The sequence below is a fragment of the Penicillium subrubescens genome, assembly GCF_028828155.1.
Source record: "Penicillium subrubescens strain IBT 31985 chromosome Unknown utg000003l_segment0_segment0, whole genome shotgun sequence".
In the NCBI taxonomy this organism is placed as follows: domain Eukaryota; kingdom Fungi; phylum Ascomycota; class Eurotiomycetes; order Eurotiales; family Aspergillaceae; genus Penicillium; species Penicillium subrubescens.
The window spans coordinates 1,102,723-1,123,254 of NW_026643153.1; the positions used below are offsets into that span (position 1 = coordinate 1,102,723).

The following is a 20,532-nucleotide window of genomic DNA, read 5'->3' on the forward strand; positions in this document are numbered from 1 at the left end:
AGGGATTATTTCTCGGTGCTTGAAAAGGTAATTGTTGAGTCAACTTTGAACTGTGAACAGAAAGAATCGGGTAAACTCTGAAGCTCCGATCATTTCATTGATCATCGTCCAACCGTAGAGGCATTTCAAGGTCTTGACCTAGAATCCCGCTGAAAATTTGTTCGTCAATCAACGGTTTTTTAAATGATGCTATGTCCATAAACTCGTCACGGCTATTTCTACACTACATGGGCTTGACTTCTCTGGTGACAGTCTCAAGTTGGCATTCTAGATGCCACTCAAATTAACGGATATTGAACGTAAACATGATTTTCAACGGGCCGCAGATTTGGATAGCTACACTCACAATTATAATAACGGTTACCACTGCTAGTAGAAGTCAACCGGTGCTAACAACTATGTGAGGACAGGACAAGTCGAGATGTCTATAAATACCCTCTACTCCCCCGGCCCTTTGCTCTAGTCGTTCGGGCTTGACAGCGCCAGACACTATCAGCGGACAGGTGATGAGTTCTCCTTCCACTATTAATCACCCCTGGACTCTTCCATTATGCTGACACAGACAGAGCTCCTCATTGACGGATGAGTCAGTCAGTACCTTTGACACTCCCGCGCGAAGATACGCTCTTTCTCTTTATTGACCATCCGGTTATCATCTCGCATTGTCCTGTTTGAGCTAAGAAAGCCAACGAGAAGAAACTCGGGCTCCTTGACAAAAATCCAGTTCATTGGAAATGTCACGGCTGCCCAATCGAGTTGACCCCTTCGTTATCAAGACCCGCCTCGTTTTCAACAGTGCAAAAACGGGACTATGTTACAGGTATGTGCCTCGTTCCCCTTGTCTTGCCTGACACTAATCTCGAAAACTCTTTGGGCTGCCTAGAATTGTGTGCGTATGGACTGAATACACAAGTGCACGGTATGTGGAACTCCCAGTTCCCGATGGCCACCAATTGGTTAATGAATGGCAGCAAATCGCAAGTTGCGCCTTAGAATGGCATCGCAAGCGTTGACCGATGGCGGATCCCGATGTGAGTTCCGGAGCGCTCCCACACACTCCAACGCAACGACAAACCATTTTCAATGAACTTCGAACCGTCAATCGTTTCTCGCACCATTCGCAAAAGGACGATCCCGCGCTATGGAGACAATAGTGTGCAGATCACCACCAAGCAGCTACGATGGCTCGTCGACAACACCACTCGAAGCCCCGTCATAGAACCCACTAAATCAGAACTGGGGTCAAACACGAATAGCACGCCCTCAAAACTGTCAATGACAAGCGGAAGAAGAAGTGTGAGAGCATCGGAAGCAGATCGACGGGCTTCCCCTACTTCTTCCTTCTCGCGATCGCTGGCCGCTGTGGGAGCCAGCTCTGCGAATCTCGGACTGCGGTGAGCCACCGGCGACTTGGCAAAGACCGCGACTGTGTTCGATTTCCCCCGTTTATCTCCGAAACAGTGAAGACGAGGATAAGAATGCCTTCGGCCGATACCTCCTTTAGTCCTTGCTCCAGCAAACAGTCGCATCCGAGCGGCCTCATCGAATGCGGCCGCTACGCAGGATGTGCAGTGGCTTCCACTAGCGCCACGAAGACCGAGTATGGCACCTGGTTCGGATACTCGGGGTTGGCTGAACCCGCATCAACACGAGTTGTTACACGAATCGGGTAACAACACCAACGGCCAAAACACAATCGGAATCATTGTCTTTGATCGAGAAAGCGTTCAGGCGCAATCCATCGAGAAGATCCCTGATAAGAACGAGCTACTGGAACGAGACTTCTATGGTATGGTTGAAAAGAGGGGTAAAGCGTTTAGAATTAGGGTGGTTCGGCACCTGGTTCTGCTCAAATCGAGGCAACAGAATGGATCACGACAGACGCCTCTAGTAGGCTAGGGGATAATGGAACTGTTCATCGTGGTCACTAAATGGAAGAGGTCTATTCGTTGGTTCGCGATTCAGCCGCCTGTCCTGGTCACGTAAGGCAACACCGTGAGGTTGACACCACGCCAGTCAAATGAACGTCAATGCTGCCCGCCAGGCATGGGAACACAATAAAATGTATCGACAAGCATCCGCCAAAAGTCCTTCCGGTAACTCGACCCTCCTGAAATGTGAGAGCTGAGCGTATGAATGCTTCAGCTGCGCGTGACGAAATCGCGGGCAGGAATGGAGGCCCTCATTATCGATCACCAGACTCAGAAGCTGGATATGCCGGCTTATCCAAGGAACTATCGATCCCCGCGTACCTAAGGCATGTCCACCACAGTACGTTACAGGTGTCATAACAGACTGTGCAAAGCGGCTCGGTCCGATTTCGAAGCCTAATCCATGCGAACAGAGGGATCTGGACCTCGTCCCACCGACAGATCCTATGGACCTGACGGCAGTCGAGATCTGTGCAGCCGACTTCTAGATCCTTCTGGTTGAGTCTATCGTCTGTCAGTGTCGCTTCACGCCTCGGACGAGGCGTCAGCGGATTGGCGTGGCTAACCTTTGGGACACCGTTCTCAACCCCACTTGCTCGGCCAGGATCATTTCTTACCACCTAGAACATGTCAGTCGTGAGTCAACTCTTCCAATCCCCTAGCTAATGACTGGCAGTGTGGAATGAATTGGAAGAACGGTACCAACACATGGAGCTAGCCACGTTCTGCGAGCTGTTCGCCTAGCTTCGCGTGACCGCGGTTGCATCCGCACGCGGAGCACGCCATCAAGGCAGAGCGGGGTGCTTCCGGTTCACCAAGAAATTCAATGCAAGCCATACCACCAAGCCAAGAGGAAGAACAGAAGAGCCCGCCGACTTCCAAGAGGCCGAGGATCGATATCGTGATCGCGAGGGGGACGCCCCTTTACCCCCCTCTACACCCCAAACCAACACCACAACCGCCATAGACGCCGGATTCCACCGCCACTAGTCACACTTATTTGGGCCGGAACTGCTTCAGCAGCCTGCAATCCCACTAGGCGAGCGGTCCAGTGACAATATCGAAACGACGCAGCTTACACTCCAGTGGAAGTTCAACCAAGCAATGGTCTTGAACAATGTATATTTCGCTCCACGCGTCGGGGAAGTCTCTAGGCAAAATCTTTCGAACACCAACAATGAGCAACTAGCTGCCTTTGATTTGGAGCTGCCACTCCCCAGCGTCTAAAAGCACCACCCAACAGCTAATACTTATGAGGTATTGTTCGCGAGAGAGTACTCTCAGAAACAATGTGGTGCTCCGAGATAGTGACAAACGCCATGTCAATTGCCAATCAGCTTCAAGTTGATGCTCCTACTTGTCAATTGCGGCGAAGGCGGCCTTGGCTGGGACTGCCAAAACCATTACGGTCTGGACGTCCGCCGCGACCGCCGCCAAAGCCGTCTGAGTTCCGGCCACGCTTAGTGCTAGCCGCAATGCGTCGACTGATCGCCTTGGATGAGAGGCCAGCACCAATTTCGATGTCTGGCTCCTCGACAACCATTCCGAACTCAATGGGGCGACTTCCGGTGCCACCATAATCCGCCGTGAGTAGCCATTTGCGATCCGCATTGGTGAGTCGCTCGATTGGAATGACACTGATGCTAGTCTGATAGTCGCTGCAGTCACGCGGGCCGAAACCAACGCCCTATCGGGTGCGGAGTTGCGTCTCGCCTGAACGGAACTGGGCGCTCACTGCGTCCTCGCGGCTAATCATCTTAATGAAAGCATGACGCTTGTCGATATTGACAATACAGGTCTGAACGATGCCGAACTTGTTGAAAAGGGAACGGAGGTAAGCCTCAGAGGAGATGCCACTGACGAAGAGGGTGCGGCTCAGAACCTTGATGTTACCCGGGCCGATGGAATAGTCCCACTCGACGAGCTTGGAGCCAGGCGAGGGGAGATTATGGTCTGTCCGCAGCGGGGAATGAGACAGGCGCTTCCAGTGTGGAGGGCTACGTTTACGGTATTCGTTACTCTGACGACCTCCAGCATCGCGAGGATCACCCTGGCGCCTAGTGGAATCACTGTAATACTGGTCGTGCACCGGCCTATCGTGGCGGCGAGGCGGCGAGGAAGAGTGACGTCGGTCTCAACCGGGAAGGTGAGAAGGACGGCCGTACCCAGCGGGAGGAGAGCTAGAGTGGTCACGATCCCTCCTGCGAGCACGATCGACACGGTTCTGCACGTCCGGGTGGCCCTGGCCACTAGAGCCCTGGCAGGGTATCGCGCTAAATCCAGGAAGCTGAGCGGGGCTGCCAGCACCTATGGTATCGGTTATGTTGACGAGTTGCAGGGCCGCAGCCCACTGGTCCTGCGAGATGCCCTGCTGCGACAGTAATTGCAGCAGCGGAAGATGCCGGGATATCGCGTTTCTATCTATCGCCGGAGCGGCGGCTGGCCACTGCGGAAGCATTGCTTCTAATGGGTTCGGAGTCTGGCTATGGCTCTGCAGCTGCGGCATGGCAAGGTTCTCGCCAACACCACTAAGAGCGGCAGATGGTTTGACCATGGCGCCAGCACTAGCACCAGCACCTGTGTATGGGTTAGCCGTCGAGGGTGGCAGGAGAGATGAATCGACAGATGAGGCGAGATGCAGAGCCGCGGCTGATCGGGTCAGGGTAGCGAGGGGGTTGGTGGGAGAAGTAGACATCACCGCGCTCTGTTTAGCTATATCGGCCAGCGGCTTGAGTTCGCCGATGGTATCTGTTGCCGCGGGCGAGCTATTGGCAAGCTTGAAGCTGCGCGGTGAGCCTTTGGACGTGGTGGACTGAATATCTATGAACCATGCCAGAAGCGATTGAATCAGAAGACGATGAGGGTAAAGATCCAAAGGTGGATACTTACTATGTGGTGGAGCGTTCAGTTTCTCGCGGAATGAGTTGAGCATAGAGGGCGGGGAGGAGCAGCAGCACTCCCAGATGTCGACAAGCTTCTTGATCTTTTCCTACAGAGTCCAGAAAGGCATACGTGAGCCATGAGATCCGCGAAAGCAATAAAAAGCGCAAATCGTGCCAACACAATGTCCAAGGTTGAGCGGTTGTGGGAGAATACGGCCATTAGACGCGATTAGCGCCAAGAGGCCCAACCCAGCCTGAACATTCACGCCAAGTATATATTTACCTTTTGATCCTGCGGTGCGTTGTTGGTGATGTCGGTCATAAGGACGGGCAACAACTTGGTCATTCGATCGACGCCACCAGCGAAGGTCCCATCCGGCGCGGCGCTTCGTGGAGGCCGGCCAGCCTTGCGAGTGGCGTCTACCCAATGCCGGGCTATAGAGTCTACCATATAGAGAACGCCTAGCTTGTGGGTGCCGGGCGCCTTCTTGAAGTGGGTGTAGATCTTCTGGATGAGAACGGGTTCATCCTGACGTGCAGGGTTAGCCTCGCATCAACTTCATCTCAACCATTTCAACAATCACATGTCTCGGGAGTAGGGGAACGTGTCGTACCTGAAAATTGGCGGTGCAGAGTCTGGTGATACCGTGGACCTTGGAGCCCGTAATCCCAGGTGGCTTAAGAGCCAGCATGGACTGAAGGTAGCTCTCCAGCGCCACTACAGCCGACGACATGATAGGCTGGCGCGGGTCTCCGCGAGCAGCGTTATCGTCCCAGCAACGTCTCCAACAGCGAGGATCCATGGTGTTCCCACGGACAGACGGTGCTGTGCGACTTTCTGAAGGCAGTCTGCACCGACCAAAGAGAATCCCGGAGAAAACGACGGCCAGAGTTCTTGGCTACTGCAAAGCGAGTAGAAGATAGAAAAAGCCATTTATCCAGGGAGGAGAAAATCTGTGAAGCCCTTAAATGGTTTATTTGCGACCCATGTTCCCTTGAGCACGAAATATCTTATAGTGGATGGCTGCAACTCCTTCAAATTACAGCACAAGTATATTCATTGTCGAACCAGAGAACCTGCCGCCTCCAGCTGGAATACACCACTAGCGAGGAGAGAAGAGGAGACTGCGCCGCGAGGGGGTGGTTGCGGGGGTTGGCCGAAATGAAACCGTCGGTCGCTTGAAGTACGAGGCGTATGGAGGGAAAACCTATCGCGTATTGTAGAAAGCTCTGTCGTCCGGCCCAGAAAGTGGTGAAACGGCGACGGGGATTATAGTGTAGGAAACTCGTGGACGAGGCGCATTGAGAAAAGTGACGGAAAAAAAAGATGGACGAGGATAGGCGACATATGAAACGAATGGATGACAAGCGGAAGACGTGAAACGGGAACACTTGCAGGGCTAGGGCGGTAGGCAGGCTTCAGTGTAGGCGCACCAGAAGGGCAAAGGGGGCCGTGTGGGTCCAGGTGAGGGGACACTACCACGTGATAGGCATTCAGGGTTCACGCGTCTCTTACCCGTTACACTTGCTCCATAAGACTCTCGGGAACTGTACTTGTTCACGAAGTTCATGAGTACAACAGTTCCTGGATCGTCCGTATCTCAAGATGGAACCCGCGGAGTATTGCCAGCAAACCGAGAAAGAGAGCGCGAGTGATCTCGAAGGCTTCTCAGCCACCATGCTCCAGCTCTCACTCTGGAAGCTTTACCAGAGTGGAGATCATACTGACCTTGATGTGATTTGTGGAGATCGGGTGTTCAAAGTTCATAAGGCTATCGTGTGCTCTCAGTCGTCGTTCTTTGCTGCTGCTTGTAGTGGATACTTTAAGGTTAGTATATACGCTCGAGGTCTCCGTACTTCCCACGTTGATCTCATACTAGGAAGGTGTTGAGGCAAAAGTCGACCTCTCTGATGACGCACCTTGCATACTCGAGCGATTCTTCCAGTTTGTCTACCTAGGAAATTACTCCGATGGGGAGCATTTCGACGACCTCCCTGCGGTGCCTGCCCTACTGTCTTCAATTGAGGTCAGTCAAGAATTCGAGAAGACCTGTAAGTAACCATCCTTGTCGCAAGATATTTATCATATCCCTTATTATTAATAAGTTGAATTTTCCACTCCGATATGTGCAGATACACCGGAAGACACTGACTTCAATCCCGAGGAGTCACCTGCGAAACACCAAGCGTCTGAGCCCTTGGAGTATGATTCAGATTTCTCCCATGCTTCATTGGATAAATGCATACACGAGGATAATTACCTTGTCAAGTACCCAATCGGACTTTTTACATCTCTCCGGATGTACTTGATCGCCGATAAATACGGCGTCCCTGCTTTGAAACTTCTCGCAGGGCAAAGATTTATAAGAACGGCCATATTACATTGGACCACATACGAAGATTTTCCTGCAGTCATTGATGAGCTCTTCTCCTCAACACCTTCGTCAGATCGCCTTCGTCATTTCATCTACTCCCTCATTGCTGAGGACTATCGTTCTCAAGCAAGTCTCAGAGAGCGTCTCAGGCCGTTGGTGGAGAAGCATGTTGGCTTTGCAATCGGCCTACTGGATTGCCTGGTTGCTCGGAATTGCTGATAAGAACCGGTACAGAGTCATTGGACTTGGGTGGCGGATGGGAGGAATATGCAGAGACTACCTTTAGTCTAGAAGAACACTTGGCTGCCCATGATATACTGAACAAAATCTATTCCTTATTTGAATATAACAGGAATATTAGTGACTATTCTGAGCTTGTGAGTCTGGGAATAGCGCTTTCATCAAAATGAAGCATGACCGTCCCCTCGACAGTGTTGGGATCTCGCGAGATATGTGGGATGTGCGAAATAGCAATACAAAGCGATAACTAGTTAGTTAGCTACCGCTGTCGTGTATGTGTTGAAGAAGGGTGAATGCTCTAGGCAGTCTGATCAGAACAGACAGGTCGAGTCACAGGAGAAGAATACCACAATCCACACGCATGCGCTAAGAAGCACAGGGAACGACCTGTGAAATCTGTTAATTCGGCAGAGACCTCATGAAGAGGAGAATCAATCAGATCGAGAATGCAAATCATTAGAAAAGAGTGTAATACGTTGTTAAGAGAAAGTGTCAACTGTGTGTCGGGAAAAAGATAAGAAGCACCAAACCAAGTCGCTGCCTAAGAAATGAAAAAGCTACACTCGATTAAAGACTCAACTTTGCCGCAAGAGGACGCGTTTGGCTGACAAAGTAATATGTAGCGGGTGTTAGCCAAAAATGAAGTCGAGATAACCGTGTATATTCAACGAAGGTAACAAGTCTGAAGAGAAAAAGAAGAAAAAGAAGGCAAGCCAGAAGGAGAGAGTCTAAGGTCACAGCAAGCAGGCAAACATCCCAAACCCTAAACAGATACCTTGGCACTAGGCACGTAGAATGAAGTTGTTCCTAGGGTTCAGCTAGAACTGTCACAGCGGGTTTAGAACAAAGAGCCCTCACTACGGCATTTGAATGCTGTTCCAGCTCACTAAAGGTTCTGGCTCACTCTTCGCCGTTTCAGCTTGCCATCGTCCTTCTATGGTGAGTTGCAATAAGTTTGAGTCCTCTGCACTCCCCGTCCGACATGCACACGATTGGTAGACAGATCTTGGGTGCGCCGTTTCTAGGGCTTTTATTGTCCGAGCTTAAAGGAAAGCTAAATCTATTGGTTGGTTGATGACGACTATTTTGGCTTGGCGATTACGGTTCCAATCAACAATCCAGGTGGGGGAGGATCGAGGATAGGTCATACTTGGACCCACAAGTGAACTGGTCACCTAATACAGAGAGAGCCCTCGGTATTGTTGCTATTACGTACGGTTGATTATTAGCCAATAGTGATGGCGCGGGCTCCTCCTGCTTGTCATCCCGTAAGGTTTGGATAGGTTACAAGATCGGTGCAACGATCACTCCGTGCTTCTACTCCAGATCAAAGTAAGCAATTTTCGTGGCTTCCTTTATATCTCGCCCAAGCCCCTTGGAGGGATCCCTACTGTTGGCCATCGGCGTGCCTTGAACATGGCCGACCAGACTATCGCGGTTGTGCGTCGGGGTTACTGTAACCCAAACTCTTCGAGTCCGCCCATCTTTCTTCTAACTCGCTATTATCAGGATCCGGGATCTGTCCCTCACCGATAGCACAAATGGCCCTGAAGATTGGGAGTTGTATGTAACTTGACAGCATGACCCTTGTCGAAATGATCTGATATTGAACATTTCCTAGGCAGACAAATTCGATCGGATCGTCGATTTATTGGGGCCTAACGGAAATAGCAGGCAGTAAGATGTGCGTCAACATTAGTGTCCGCTTTTGAAGTTGACATCACTGTTGGCGAAAGAGGTCCGATGAATAGCGAGAAGTGCGAATACTGTCTGATCCTCCCGGACTGAGTGCCGAAAAATCCACTCTCCTTCCTTTGGGAGCCTAATCAAGAGTGCCCGGATAGGTGTAAGGCCACCTAATAGCTCGAAATAGAGCTGAAGGCGGATGTTGTAGATATCTTTAATACGAGCGGAGGTAAAAACTTGTTGGTAGACGCTTGTGATAATCTTCTCAGGCGTGGTTCCTTGCGAGATCTGGGTCCCAACTATGATATAAATCGCTAACGCTGACGGCGGCGTGGTACTGGCACAGCTGAGGCTGGAATAGGGCCGTGCTTATGCCTGTGCTGCTGCACGCGAAGGGTCCAATCTCCAGTGGGCTGGAGGCGAATGACAGCCCGCCATTGACACTTAGCCTTTGTGTAGGACTCTCTCTTTGGATGACCTCGAGCTTTTGGTCGGTTATATCCACGATCGCAGCGAAGATACACCGTCTTCAACGCGCGATTTCGCCTTTTCTTAGAGTTTTTGATCACCGCTCCGAAGCCGCTGCCAGATAAGCAAGCCTGGTCATTGATCCAGTCTATAGCAGCCAAATACGTAGGCCAGGTGATATCTGGGACGAGGATGGCATCGTCGGAGGCATCGTCGGGGGCTTCGATGGGGGCTTCGATGGGGGCAGCAAGGTCGATCGAGGGCATAAAGATGGCCATATCAAGCTCGGCAAACACAGGCAAGAGCGTATCGTCGAATTGGGTGCTTTCCATGGCGATTGAGGGCCAAAAAAAAGGCCAAAATTGGGTTGTAGAAGGCTGCTTTTACTACGTGAATAAGAATGTGGGAAGTTCATTAACACTAGTTTCTCAGTAGGAGACAGACCTTCATCTGCTGCCACAGTAATTTAGCTGTAGCAGGATGTACCGCTGTCACAAAAGGAGGAAATGGGGAGTAATTTTAACGTTCCCTAATGTTAACAACTCGAGTCCGCAGAAATGAATTCCACTAGTTTAACTTTCTGTCCTATTTTATTATTAGATTTTCCCGGTTGATATACACCAGTTCTGCGCAAGATAATATCAAGCAGCGAAACTTGATGGTGAGATGGTGAGATGGTGAGGTGGTGAGGGTTAGGAGCGAGTTTATTCACAACGGTGACAAGTGAAACATTTAAACGTTTAATCTTCGATTGTTCAACGGTGAGTTCCAATAAAATCCTAAAGCCCTTTTTGACGATCCATGGTACGCGAGATGATCTGCAAAGGTCAGGAGTATGACTTAGCCCGCGCCGGAAGGGTTGGTGTCAGCGCTATCTTCTCCATCTTCACCATCTTCACCATCTTCACCATCTTCACCATCTTCACCATCTTCACCATCTTCACCATCTTCACCATCTTCACCATCTTCACCATCTTCACCATCTTCACCATCTTCACCATCTTCACCATCTTCACCATCTTCACCATCTTCACCATCTTCACCATCTTCACCATCTTCACCATCTTCACCATCTTCACCATCTTCACCATCTTCACCATCTTCACCATCTTCACCATCTTCACCATCTTCACCATCTTCACCATCTTCACCATCTTCACCATCTTCACCATCTTCACCATCTTCACCATCTTCACCATCTTCACCATCTTCACCATCTTCACCATCTTCACCATCTTCACCATCTTCACCATCTTCACCATTTTCACCATCTTCACTATCTTCACCAACACGGTCAACACGGTCAACACGGTAATAGTGTCGACAAACATCCTAGTATCCGTGAATTATGTGGGAACTATCGACGTGAAATCGGCGTGAACAGCCGATCGATTGGTTCTAATACTGATGGGCTACTGTGATCTTATTGTCTCCTTTCGATAACAGAACATGGTATGTATGCTCTTGCTTCCCGTGTGGTTTGAGGGTTTCTACATAGTGCTATCCTTATATTGGAATTCAGTGAGGGCTTACAAGATCTGTCTCTACATTAGGACAAGTCAGAATCGAGAATTTGTCTTCATTGCAATGCTATCGACTTCCACCATGGTTCGGGCTACATTGTGTACCCAAAGATGGGGCGTGCAGGTCTTGGCTTCTTTAAGCGCCGAAGCGTCACTTGAATACTAGTCCCTAGCACCACGGAGAGGTGCCTGCATGTCGCTAGAGGATCATGGTGAAGACCTTGGGCCGTAGGTCCTACCCGATCGAGCACACTTTTTCAAACACAGGGCTTATTGTTTGTGAGGGAGGATGTTGGTAATGCAGACCTCAAGCTGCGAGGATTTTGTCATCATAGACCCTAGACTGCGGAGTTCACTTGTTATCGTGGTTGGTCGATAGATACAGTAGCCAAGAAATAAGCCTCACTTCCCTGAGTCTTCCTTGTTAGAATTGATAACCCTACCTGTTAGATTGTTCGTTTTATGAAGTTGATTTTTAACGTTGACAGCGAGACTCTCTTAGGCGATGTGTTAGACAACGGTGATGGTGTTCGACCACTGCTTTCCTGTTACCCGCTCGAGCCTACACGCTTGCATAAACATCCACATTCACAGTTGTGACTCAACAGAGCCTACAAAGTCGCAGTCACACAAGCGATTTTGCCATTTTGCTCGAGGAAAAGGAGATCGCTCAATGTCTTCAGGCACAGCGACCAGCTAAGGATTGCTTGGCCTCTCTGGACTGCCTCACCTCTACACAGTACTGTACCGTATACGAAGTATCATGAACGGACTGCAGTGTTTTACATGAAGAACTAATCACATGACGGTGATTTTACTAATATTGTGTTGAAGCTCATTTGTGGATCATGCAATCGCCTCTTATAGAACCTAACCGATCTGGACTCTCCGCACCTAGAAACTCGCTCTCACATAAAGACAATGATAAAGAGGGCTTGCTATATCACAAAATAAACTACACTGTAGAGACAGAATAATCACCAGGGATCCGAAGACAGCCTCACCAATACCTCCGTAGTACATCATGCCGTAGTATGGGAGGTGGCTCGCACGAACGTCAAACTCTTCAAACAGGGTCTGGTAGCCACGAATGGAATTAGCCACATAACCCCCTATGAAGAGCACTACTACGCTCAGTATTAATTGAGTACAGGCAAAGTAAATTGCAGTGGCCTTGTCATCTTGTAGGAGCCGCGGATGGGCCATGAGGACAACCCCAAAAATAGATAACAAAGCCGATGGGATGGCCGCAATGACCATGCAGTCGAAGACTTGGGTCATGGTTTTTTCGAAAGACATGGGTAGCAAGGGATCCTTGGCTCTTATGTAGTCAGATCTTGCGTAATCCCGTAGAGTGATCCAAAAGTGTGCTGTTGCTGAGCTGAAGCTAGCTATGGATAGCCAGGCAATGGCGCAAAAGAGAACCAGAAGACGCAAACGAATGGCGTACCCCGTACAGTAAGTAGCCATAATGAAACCACCAGATTGTTTCCCCGGTCTCGATTTTTAAGGCGAGTCTTTTCCGATCCGCAAAGAGAATGAGAGTAAGAATGAATACTATAGGAATACAGCGCATACAGTCTGTGGTCACCCTTATTCCCCGCTATATTCTTGCCTACACATGGCGACTCGGTTTGTTAGTACATGAAACAGCCAGGGCATTATTGTTGGCATTCTCCGTACTAGCGCTGACCTGGTCGAAATAGTCTTCTCCGGCGCGCTGTTCGTTGAAGAAGAGTATTCAGGCGGAGGCGTAGGCAGTATATCTTGAAAAGGAGGAGGCTCGAAAGAGGGATCCCGCAATGAATACATACGTAGTGGGGTACTAATATTTATATAGTCGTTGTTTGGATTGTTGTGGGTGTTCCACAAATCCCAACATGGAGCTGACCGAAAGAGCTGTGAAACTTGCTGCATCTGAGGCCGAATATGTGTTTGCTGGACTAACCAAGTCAGGAATTGGCGGATTTCTCCTTACAGCGGCAGCCCTAGTACACCCACATTCATGTACCTGAGAGACTATCGGGTAATTGGTACAAGATGAATATGCAGGAAGATCAATGTAGGATTGCGCAGCAAGACAGGAGAGGATACGGATCGGACAATGCACAGTAATGGCAAAGTGATGCCAATTGGCAGGTTCTTTCTCGTAAACCGTAGACATGTACATCGTTATCTGTAATAGTCAGAAACTTTCAGAGCAGCTTTTCATGCTTCTCCAGCCACGTAACATAAAACAGAGCAAGTCACTATAATCGGGCAAATGAATGGAATTACTCTGCTTTATTTGGTATGCGCTTACCATAATCCGATGAGAGATTTCGATGCTTTCATATGTAGCGTCACAACGCAACTTTTGCATTTCATCCTTACCCTTAATAGATTGGCAGTTAGGGATCTGCACATTCAATTCCATTTCAATTGGCCCAGCTTGACAGCCATCGCTGAGATCACCCAGCAAATTGTTCCGGTTGTGATCAACAAATTCCTCTCCTGCGATAGCAGCCGCTCGATCGTTCCAAGGAATGCCACCACCGGCGGTGACTCGCGTCGAGTTCCCTGAATAATTGTTGGAACTTGCCGAATGCGCCGTCTTCTCGAAAAGTAAAAACCTTTTACGCGGCTCGACATGATGGTTAGCCCTGCCATGAAAATGTAGATTTTCCAACACCCAGACTTGGATTCGACGGCAAGTAATTTTCGCGAACGGGATGAGTTTTATGGCGATAGGTATCTGTGATCCCAGAGGGAATGATTTTCCAAAAATTGTGATATTGTAATGGAGTTTATCCTTCCAATCTCTTGATATCGCAACTGGCTCAACCTGTTCTAGGCATTCCCCAACGGGGCTCCGGATGAAGGGGATATATCGAATGCCAGACAGGTTTGACTGGAACGCTCCTGAGTGTTCAACGACTGCTTGAAGGAGCCATCTGACAGAAATTATCTCGTTTTCTATTGTTTCAGGGTTATGTGAATCGATCAGTTGTTCAAAATCGTATGTATAATCGCCGGGAGGAAAGAGTTTGTAGCCGCGGTGTAACCTCGAAACCCCACGGGCCCAGGGCTCGCAGTTACCAATCCCACAAGCATGTTTGAAATTTGCTTGTAGTGAGAAGTCCATCGCCTCTTTATTATTGTGGTTATGATTTATTGTCGCAAATTGGGGGCTTGCAAATTTAAAATTATTTGCATTGTATTCGATGTTTGACATCGAAAGTCCCTCATGTGCACCTGCAAGGAATACCGGCCAGACGTGCTTGTTGAGCTCTTTTACGTTTTGGACTTGTGACTTCTTTGGAAGAATCCCTAGATATCAAACCAACACTTAGTGCGCTGATAGGAAACGTCGAAAAGTGGCAGCAGCTATCACTTACCGTTCGGTATCTTCTTCTGTGCGACGCCCTTGAACACGAGTTCAACTTTCTTTATTTTGACAGTCCTCGTCAATCTGAGTCGCAAATGTCCACTCAGCATGACTGATCTGGTATCAGCGGGGTCAAAGTGTGGCAAGTACACGACCGGTTCAGCCAGAGCCAACGCGACCGTAATTCCATGGGCGCTGGTCGCGACCTCCTCGTCGCGCAGGAATGGGATAGCGGATGCAGGAGTTGAACTCATCACCCATGAGTTTCTATTCGAGTCCGAGGAAGGTCTTGCGCCATCCTCAGCCATATTTCGCTCCGTAACCGACCCTATTTCGCTTGTTGTCTGTGCTAGGATATCTGTGATGTCGTCTGGTGGCGTTCGGTCTTTCGCGTATACCGGTATGTTGTAAGGGTTTGGGCAGACATCGCCAAGAGGTTGCTTGAAATATCGGTGGAGTCACCCCAGTTTCCCGAGACTACGCAGCTTCCCTGCTCTGGTTGGGGGGCTCTTTTGTTTCAAGTTTGACGACAAAATATCCTAGTTCCAACGTAACGTGGGTCTGTGTCTTCTATGAGTATTGATGAAGGCAATTAGATATTTGGGAGTGATATGAATGACGTCATCAGACTGCGCATGAACTGAGGGTTAGATCTAGACCACGATAGACCGCGAGTCTCAAGTCATATGATAACTCGAAAAGCTCTTTGCTGGCATGGTGATTGTCCAAACTAACCGGCCCTTTCTTAAATAACCGACAACTCCTTCCCTCAACACTAGTCCATTCAGATATCCTGTGATCCGTTGACATAGTTGAACAGCTTTCGAAACGAAATCTCTCCCCAGCAGGGCCGGCAGGGGCTGTGGGTGGGCTGACTAAGGCACTGTTAACTAACGTAATCCACAAGCGAGCGGATAACACAAGCGAGCGGATCACCCCATCCAAAATCGCGTCTTCCTTCTACCCTACCTAATTCAACCACCTATCATGCCACCAATTCGCACTGAATCTTCGCAAAATTCGGCCAATCAAGAGGGCAGGATCCTATTAGCCCTTTCTGATGTCAAATATGGTCGGGTCAAATCTTATCGCGCAGCAGCACAGCTATACGATATACCCTACGCTACACTACATGCTGTTGTAATTCAAAAGGAAGCTTACTTGTTCTTATTTCTGAGGGGATACAAGAGGCTATATATACAACATGAAGTCCAAGTTGATTTCCAATCAACTTGGTCTTCGTATAGATGGACAGGAATTATTTCCGATGTTGCGGCTTCGTTCCTGAGCAGCAACTGCCTCATATCACAACATTCCCCCTCAGGATCGCCTTGCTGGCGAGGCGGTACTGAATACATGCACATCGGTCAGGCCTCGGCAAAACCACTCAAAACCTCAAAGAGGAGAAATAGTGGAAAGAGCGCCATCGCGGTTACACATTTTCCTTTATGAGTTCTTCCGTGTCGATACCTAAGAGGTTGCAAAACTTGGTGAATGGAGAGGGTCCCAGAGGCTTGGTGAGTCCATCAGCGGCCTGTTCCGCGGTAGGAACGTATTCGAGACTAATTTCTCCTGTGTTCAGAACTGCTCGCTGATAATGGAACTTCACATTGAAGTGCTTCGTCCGTTTGTGAAACTCAGGGTTGCGGGAAAGTGCAATGGCAGATTGATTGTCAGCCATGATATTGGTCACTGGTGATTGGAACAGGTGCGTTTCCGCCAGAAACGTGCGGAGCCATTGTAGGTGAAGGATGGCGTTGTATTGGCCAATGTACTCGGCGTGGGTCGTGGACGTGGCCACTTCCCCTGTCTTTTGGACGACCAGGAAACTGGTGCTCCGGCAAGTTTGAACACATAGCCAGACGTGGAGTATGCACCGTCAGTGACGACGGAGCCACCAAAGTCGGCATCTGTGTATCCGATCAACTGCCCGCTGCGGTATGTGATGCGGTAGAAGTGCGTGGCTTTGATATAACGCAGCAGTCTCTGTAGTGCGGCCTGATGATGCAGTTGCGGTCGGGATATGAAGCGACTCAACGTCCCAAGCGCAAACGCGATATCAGGGCGTGTTCCGACTATGAGATACATCAACGACCCGATAGCGGACCCGAACCGTGATTTGGCGTCTTCGTCTAGCTCGCTTTCTTCCGGAATGTAATTCAGGAGAGCTTTTGGAGCCATCGGTGTAGACTTCGGTTGACAGGACTCTATGCAAAAGTCGGAAAGGACCTTTTGGATGTATTGGTGTTGGTGGATCGAAACACCTCTATCTGCGTGGAACTCGAATTGGATTCCGAGGAATGAACACGGGGTTCCTAGGTCGTTTAGCTTGAACTCCGATTCCAGGGCTATTCGAAGTTGCTGGATCTCGGCGTCGTCCGCTGCTGCGACTAGAAAGTCATCGACATACACGCAGACGACACAATTAGGCGTATAGAAGACACAATTGTCGGACTGGGCTATGGTAAACCCGTGAGCCACTAAGACGCGGTGAACGCACTGGTACTAGATCCGTGGTGCCTGCTTCAGTCCGTACAAGGAGCGTTGAAGACGGCAAACGTATCTATCCTCTTTAAACCCCTCTGGCAGCTCTATATAGATGGCCGAGTCGACATCCCTATGTAGGAAAGCAGTGACGGTATCGAATTGGTGGAGTTTCTATCCGCGCAGCACGGCACTCGTAACGATGCTGCGGACGGAATCTATGCGGGATACAGCAGCGAAAGTTTCGTGATAATCGATGCCTTGTTTCTGTCGGTAGCCTTTGATCACCAGTCGTGCTTTCCGGATTCCATTAGCCTTGGTCTTGAATACCCACTTACAGCCAATGATATGATTTCCGGCGGGAACTTCTTTTCGTGGAACCTTTTCCTATGTTCTATGCTCGAGAAGAGACGCATATTCTTTCTGAATGGCCGCCCACTATTCCAACTGATTCGGTCCCGACACAGCGTCGTTGAAGGTTGAGGGATCAACGTCTTTTGCAGCGGTGGTATCTAATGTCCCTGTCGCATACACCTTGCCTAGCGACTCCAAGAGACGCCTGGAAGGTCTTCGTCTTCGGCTATACAATGAATAGCTAAGGTCCTGTGTGGCTTGTGTTTCGCTAGGGATTGGATTGACCGGTGAAGGGACATCGACCGGCTGAGAAGGCACATTATCGACTGGTTCAGGAGGCACGTTCTCTGGTCCGTTAGGAGACGGAGGCGGCGTAAGCGGCGTGCCAGATGGAGGCAGTATTGGTTCAGGAAAGACAGGTGATGGAGGAGCGTTGTCCGGGAGGTCGTTGCCTGTTTCCCCCTCGATGAACGGCGCCACGGGGGTCCTTTCATCGAACTCGACATCACGGGAGAAGACTGTCCGTCCAGAGTGTACTTCGTAAAGCTTGTACTGGTTGGGTTCGCAGTAACCGAGCAGTCGGCATTCAGACGATCGTGGTCCGAGTTTCCTCCGATGCTCTTTTGGAATCAATACCCATGCGCGGGAGCCGATCCGTCGTAGATGCAACAGCTTGGGTGGCTTCCCGTAGAGGACTTCGTATGGTGTCTTCTTCTGCAGGATTGATGCTGGCGCGCGCAGCTTCAGATATACTACCGTCTCCAAGAGCTCGGGCCACCAGGAAGGAGGAAGTTTCGCGTCGGACAGGAGCGTGTTGATCCGCTCCCGGATAGTGCGATTCGTGCGCTCAGCCAGTCCGTTCTGCCCTTTGCAATACGGCGGCGAGGTATCAAACTCCACTCCCTGGGACTCGAGGTGTGTTCCGATAGGCAGGTATTCTCTTCCGTTGTCGGTAAGGAATCTTTTGATCCGGGCGCCGAACTGTCGGTGCACCCAGGCCTCGAATTGTCGGAACTTCGACAGCGCTTCATGCTTCCATCTCATGGCATATGCCCACGAGCCACGGGAATAATCGTCAGTGAAGGTGATGACGTACCTGGAGCCATCTTTGGCAACTGGCATTTCCATGATGTCCGAATGGATCATTTCAAAGATTCTTGACGAGTGCAGACGTGGCCGTCTTGCACGGGAGTTCCTCTTCTGATGCTGCTTACCCGACATACACGCCGGGCACTGCGGCGTTGCCAGCAGTTCTGCCCGGGTTAGCTGTCGGTACGGAGTGCCGGTCTGACGGAGGACCACCCTTAAGTCTCCCCGATTCAGATGTCCCATCCGAGCGTGCCACAGCGCTTCGGTGGCCTGGTCCACTCCTGTGCTCTCATCTTCTTCGAGTATCCGAGCTTCACCACCGAGTTCAGAGGTTGGCGATGCGTATCCTACGCCACTTGACTCCTGAGGGTCGTCGACATCCATGGCCACCGCCTGCGGTTCCAGGGAATCTGCATGCCTACGGTTTGTCGGCGCCCTCGCCAGTTGGACTCGCTCTCGGGATCTTTGGCTCACATAACACCGCAGGATCAACAGATCCTCCTCCGTATGGTAGGCGGTCCCCACCGTTCGTCCTCGGCGTTGCACAAAGACGTTCTGTGGGTGCGCCACCACCGAGTAGCGGTCTCGTAATAGCTTCGGCACGCTGATCAGGTTCATCCCGATGCGTGGCGCGAAGTAAACATTCTTTAACACAAGGAGGTGTTTGAACTTCCCCCGGAGCGTGAGATTCACCGTACCAATCCCTTCGGCTTCCACTGGATCGCCCGCCGTGTCTAGTATCTTATGGTGGGGCCGCAGGCTACTAAAGCAGCTTCGGTCCTAGCAGATATGGCTAGTGGCGGCGGAGTCCAGGATCCACCGGGGTTGCGGCGCGTGGGTATAAAGGGTCGTCACCCCCGCCCTCACGATATTGATCCTCGGTCTCTTAGAAGTCGGCCGGCCCTGCCGTTCTTCCACCTGGCTTGATGATCTTGGTGAGCCGGAAGCACTCCGGTCTGCCTTGTCGGCACGGTCCTTCTGTGGACGCAATTCAGGGTGTTTCTTCTAACACTTCGCGGGCATATGACCTCGCTTCTTGCAATGGGAGCATTTTTGTGTGTTGTTTTGGATCGTATTAATCGATGGTCCTGGTCCCCCTTGTGGTGGCGTGGGAGAGTCCTTCCCCCGCACCGTCTGTTCAGCATTGGCCAGACGGTTTCCGACCGTGGTCGGATTGACCAGATCCTTGTCATTCTGGATAGCATCCACAATCAGGATGTACTCCGGTCCGATCTGCGTCAACAAGATCGCAATGTGTGCTCGATCGCCAATGGATCCTGGGGTGATGGCGTTCAATCGATGAACCAACAGTCGCACGCGGTCAACAAATTCACGCGCGCTGGCGCAACTATCGCCTGACGTTTCGCGGAGCTGGGCAAACAGTTCGCAATACGTGGCGAGTTCCATGCGCCGGTACCGTTCTTCGAGTTCATTCCACAGGTCGCGGGATGTCTCCAGCCCCGCGACGTGGATGCTGATATTGGGAGATAGATACCGGAAAATGATATGGTAGGCCTCGGCTTCGCGCCTCGACCATTCCTTATGACGGTCGAAAGCTTGGACCTCCACTTCGACGTGGGCTTCGATGGCTCTCTGCCGCACCGCCCCATTAAGGTGGGGCTCCACGAGCGGAGTGATATCCGCCGTGATTGGCTTGGCATACAGTAAGTCGATTTAGGGTATGTCCCCGATGCGTAGATACGTAATGCTTTTTTCTGAGCGTCAGATATGTCTTGTTGAGTTGTTTTGGGATGGGTAGGTTGGCAGCGCGGGTCCCCCTGATTGGCTAATTTACATGACTAAGCAAGAGAAAATTTGTGCCAGACAAAAGTTGTGCCAGATGGCGTTCTTATATATGGGAAAACCCAAAAAAGTGGGTCCATCTAGCAGATTTTGGTGCCTAATGAAAATGTGTGCCTTAACTGGGAGTGCCGAAAACGGGAGTTTACTGTATTTGAACTGGCAATCTGGACGCTGGAGGTCGCTCGACACCACGTCCCAGACCTGCCTGGCTTTCAAGTAGGAAGTCATGAGACGCTTCCAGGTAGCGTAGTTATCGCTTCCTGTCAGAGGCTCGATGGCTGTGACGGCTCGGTCGGGGGAGTCCTGGACGAGAGCCGACATGATGCTAAA

General features: G+C 50.4%; 5 protein-coding genes across 5 annotated transcripts; 3 read left to right on the forward strand and 2 right to left on the reverse strand.

The window, feature by feature from the left end:
* Window positions 1-3,699: 3,699 nt before the first annotated feature.
* Window positions 3,700-4,314, forward strand: N7473_004449 (uncharacterized protein; the record flags this gene model as incomplete). The annotated part of the gene is made up of 1 exon (XM_057150389.1): window positions 3,700-4,314. The coding sequence occupies one exon, from the start codon at window positions 3,700-3,702 to the stop codon at window positions 4,312-4,314; it is 615 nt and encodes a 204-aa protein (XP_057010499.1).
* A 2,105-nt stretch (window positions 4,315-6,419) lies between these two features.
* Window positions 6,420-7,407, forward strand: N7473_004450 (BTB/POZ domain-containing protein; the record flags this gene model as incomplete). The annotated part of the gene is made up of 3 exons (XM_057150390.1): window positions 6,420-6,641; window positions 6,694-6,865; window positions 6,920-7,407. The coding sequence occupies 3 exons, from the start codon at window positions 6,420-6,422 to the stop codon at window positions 7,405-7,407; spliced, it is 882 nt and encodes a 293-aa protein (XP_057010500.1).
* Window positions 7,408-9,428: 2,021 nt separating this feature from the next.
* Window positions 9,429-9,914, reverse strand: N7473_004451 (uncharacterized protein; the record flags this gene model as incomplete). The annotated part of the gene is made up of 1 exon (XM_057150391.1): window positions 9,429-9,914. One exon carries the CDS (start codon window positions 9,912-9,914, stop codon window positions 9,429-9,431), a length of 486 nt encoding a protein of 161 aa, XP_057010501.1.
* Window positions 9,915-10,383: 469 nt separating this feature from the next.
* On the forward strand, window positions 10,384-10,962 carry N7473_004452 (uncharacterized protein; the record flags this gene model as incomplete). The annotated part of the gene is made up of 1 exon (XM_057150392.1): window positions 10,384-10,962. The coding sequence occupies one exon, from the start codon at window positions 10,384-10,386 to the stop codon at window positions 10,960-10,962; it is 579 nt and encodes a 192-aa protein (XP_057010502.1).
* A 2,328-nt stretch (window positions 10,963-13,290) lies between these two features.
* On the reverse strand, window positions 13,291-14,780 carry N7473_004453 (arrestin C-terminal domain-containing protein; the record flags this gene model as incomplete). Its single annotated transcript, XM_057150393.1, has 2 exons — window positions 13,291-14,414; window positions 14,483-14,780. The coding sequence occupies 2 exons, from the start codon at window positions 14,778-14,780 to the stop codon at window positions 13,291-13,293; spliced, it is 1,422 nt and encodes a 473-aa protein (XP_057010503.1).
* Window positions 14,781-20,532: the final 5,752 nt, after the last annotated feature.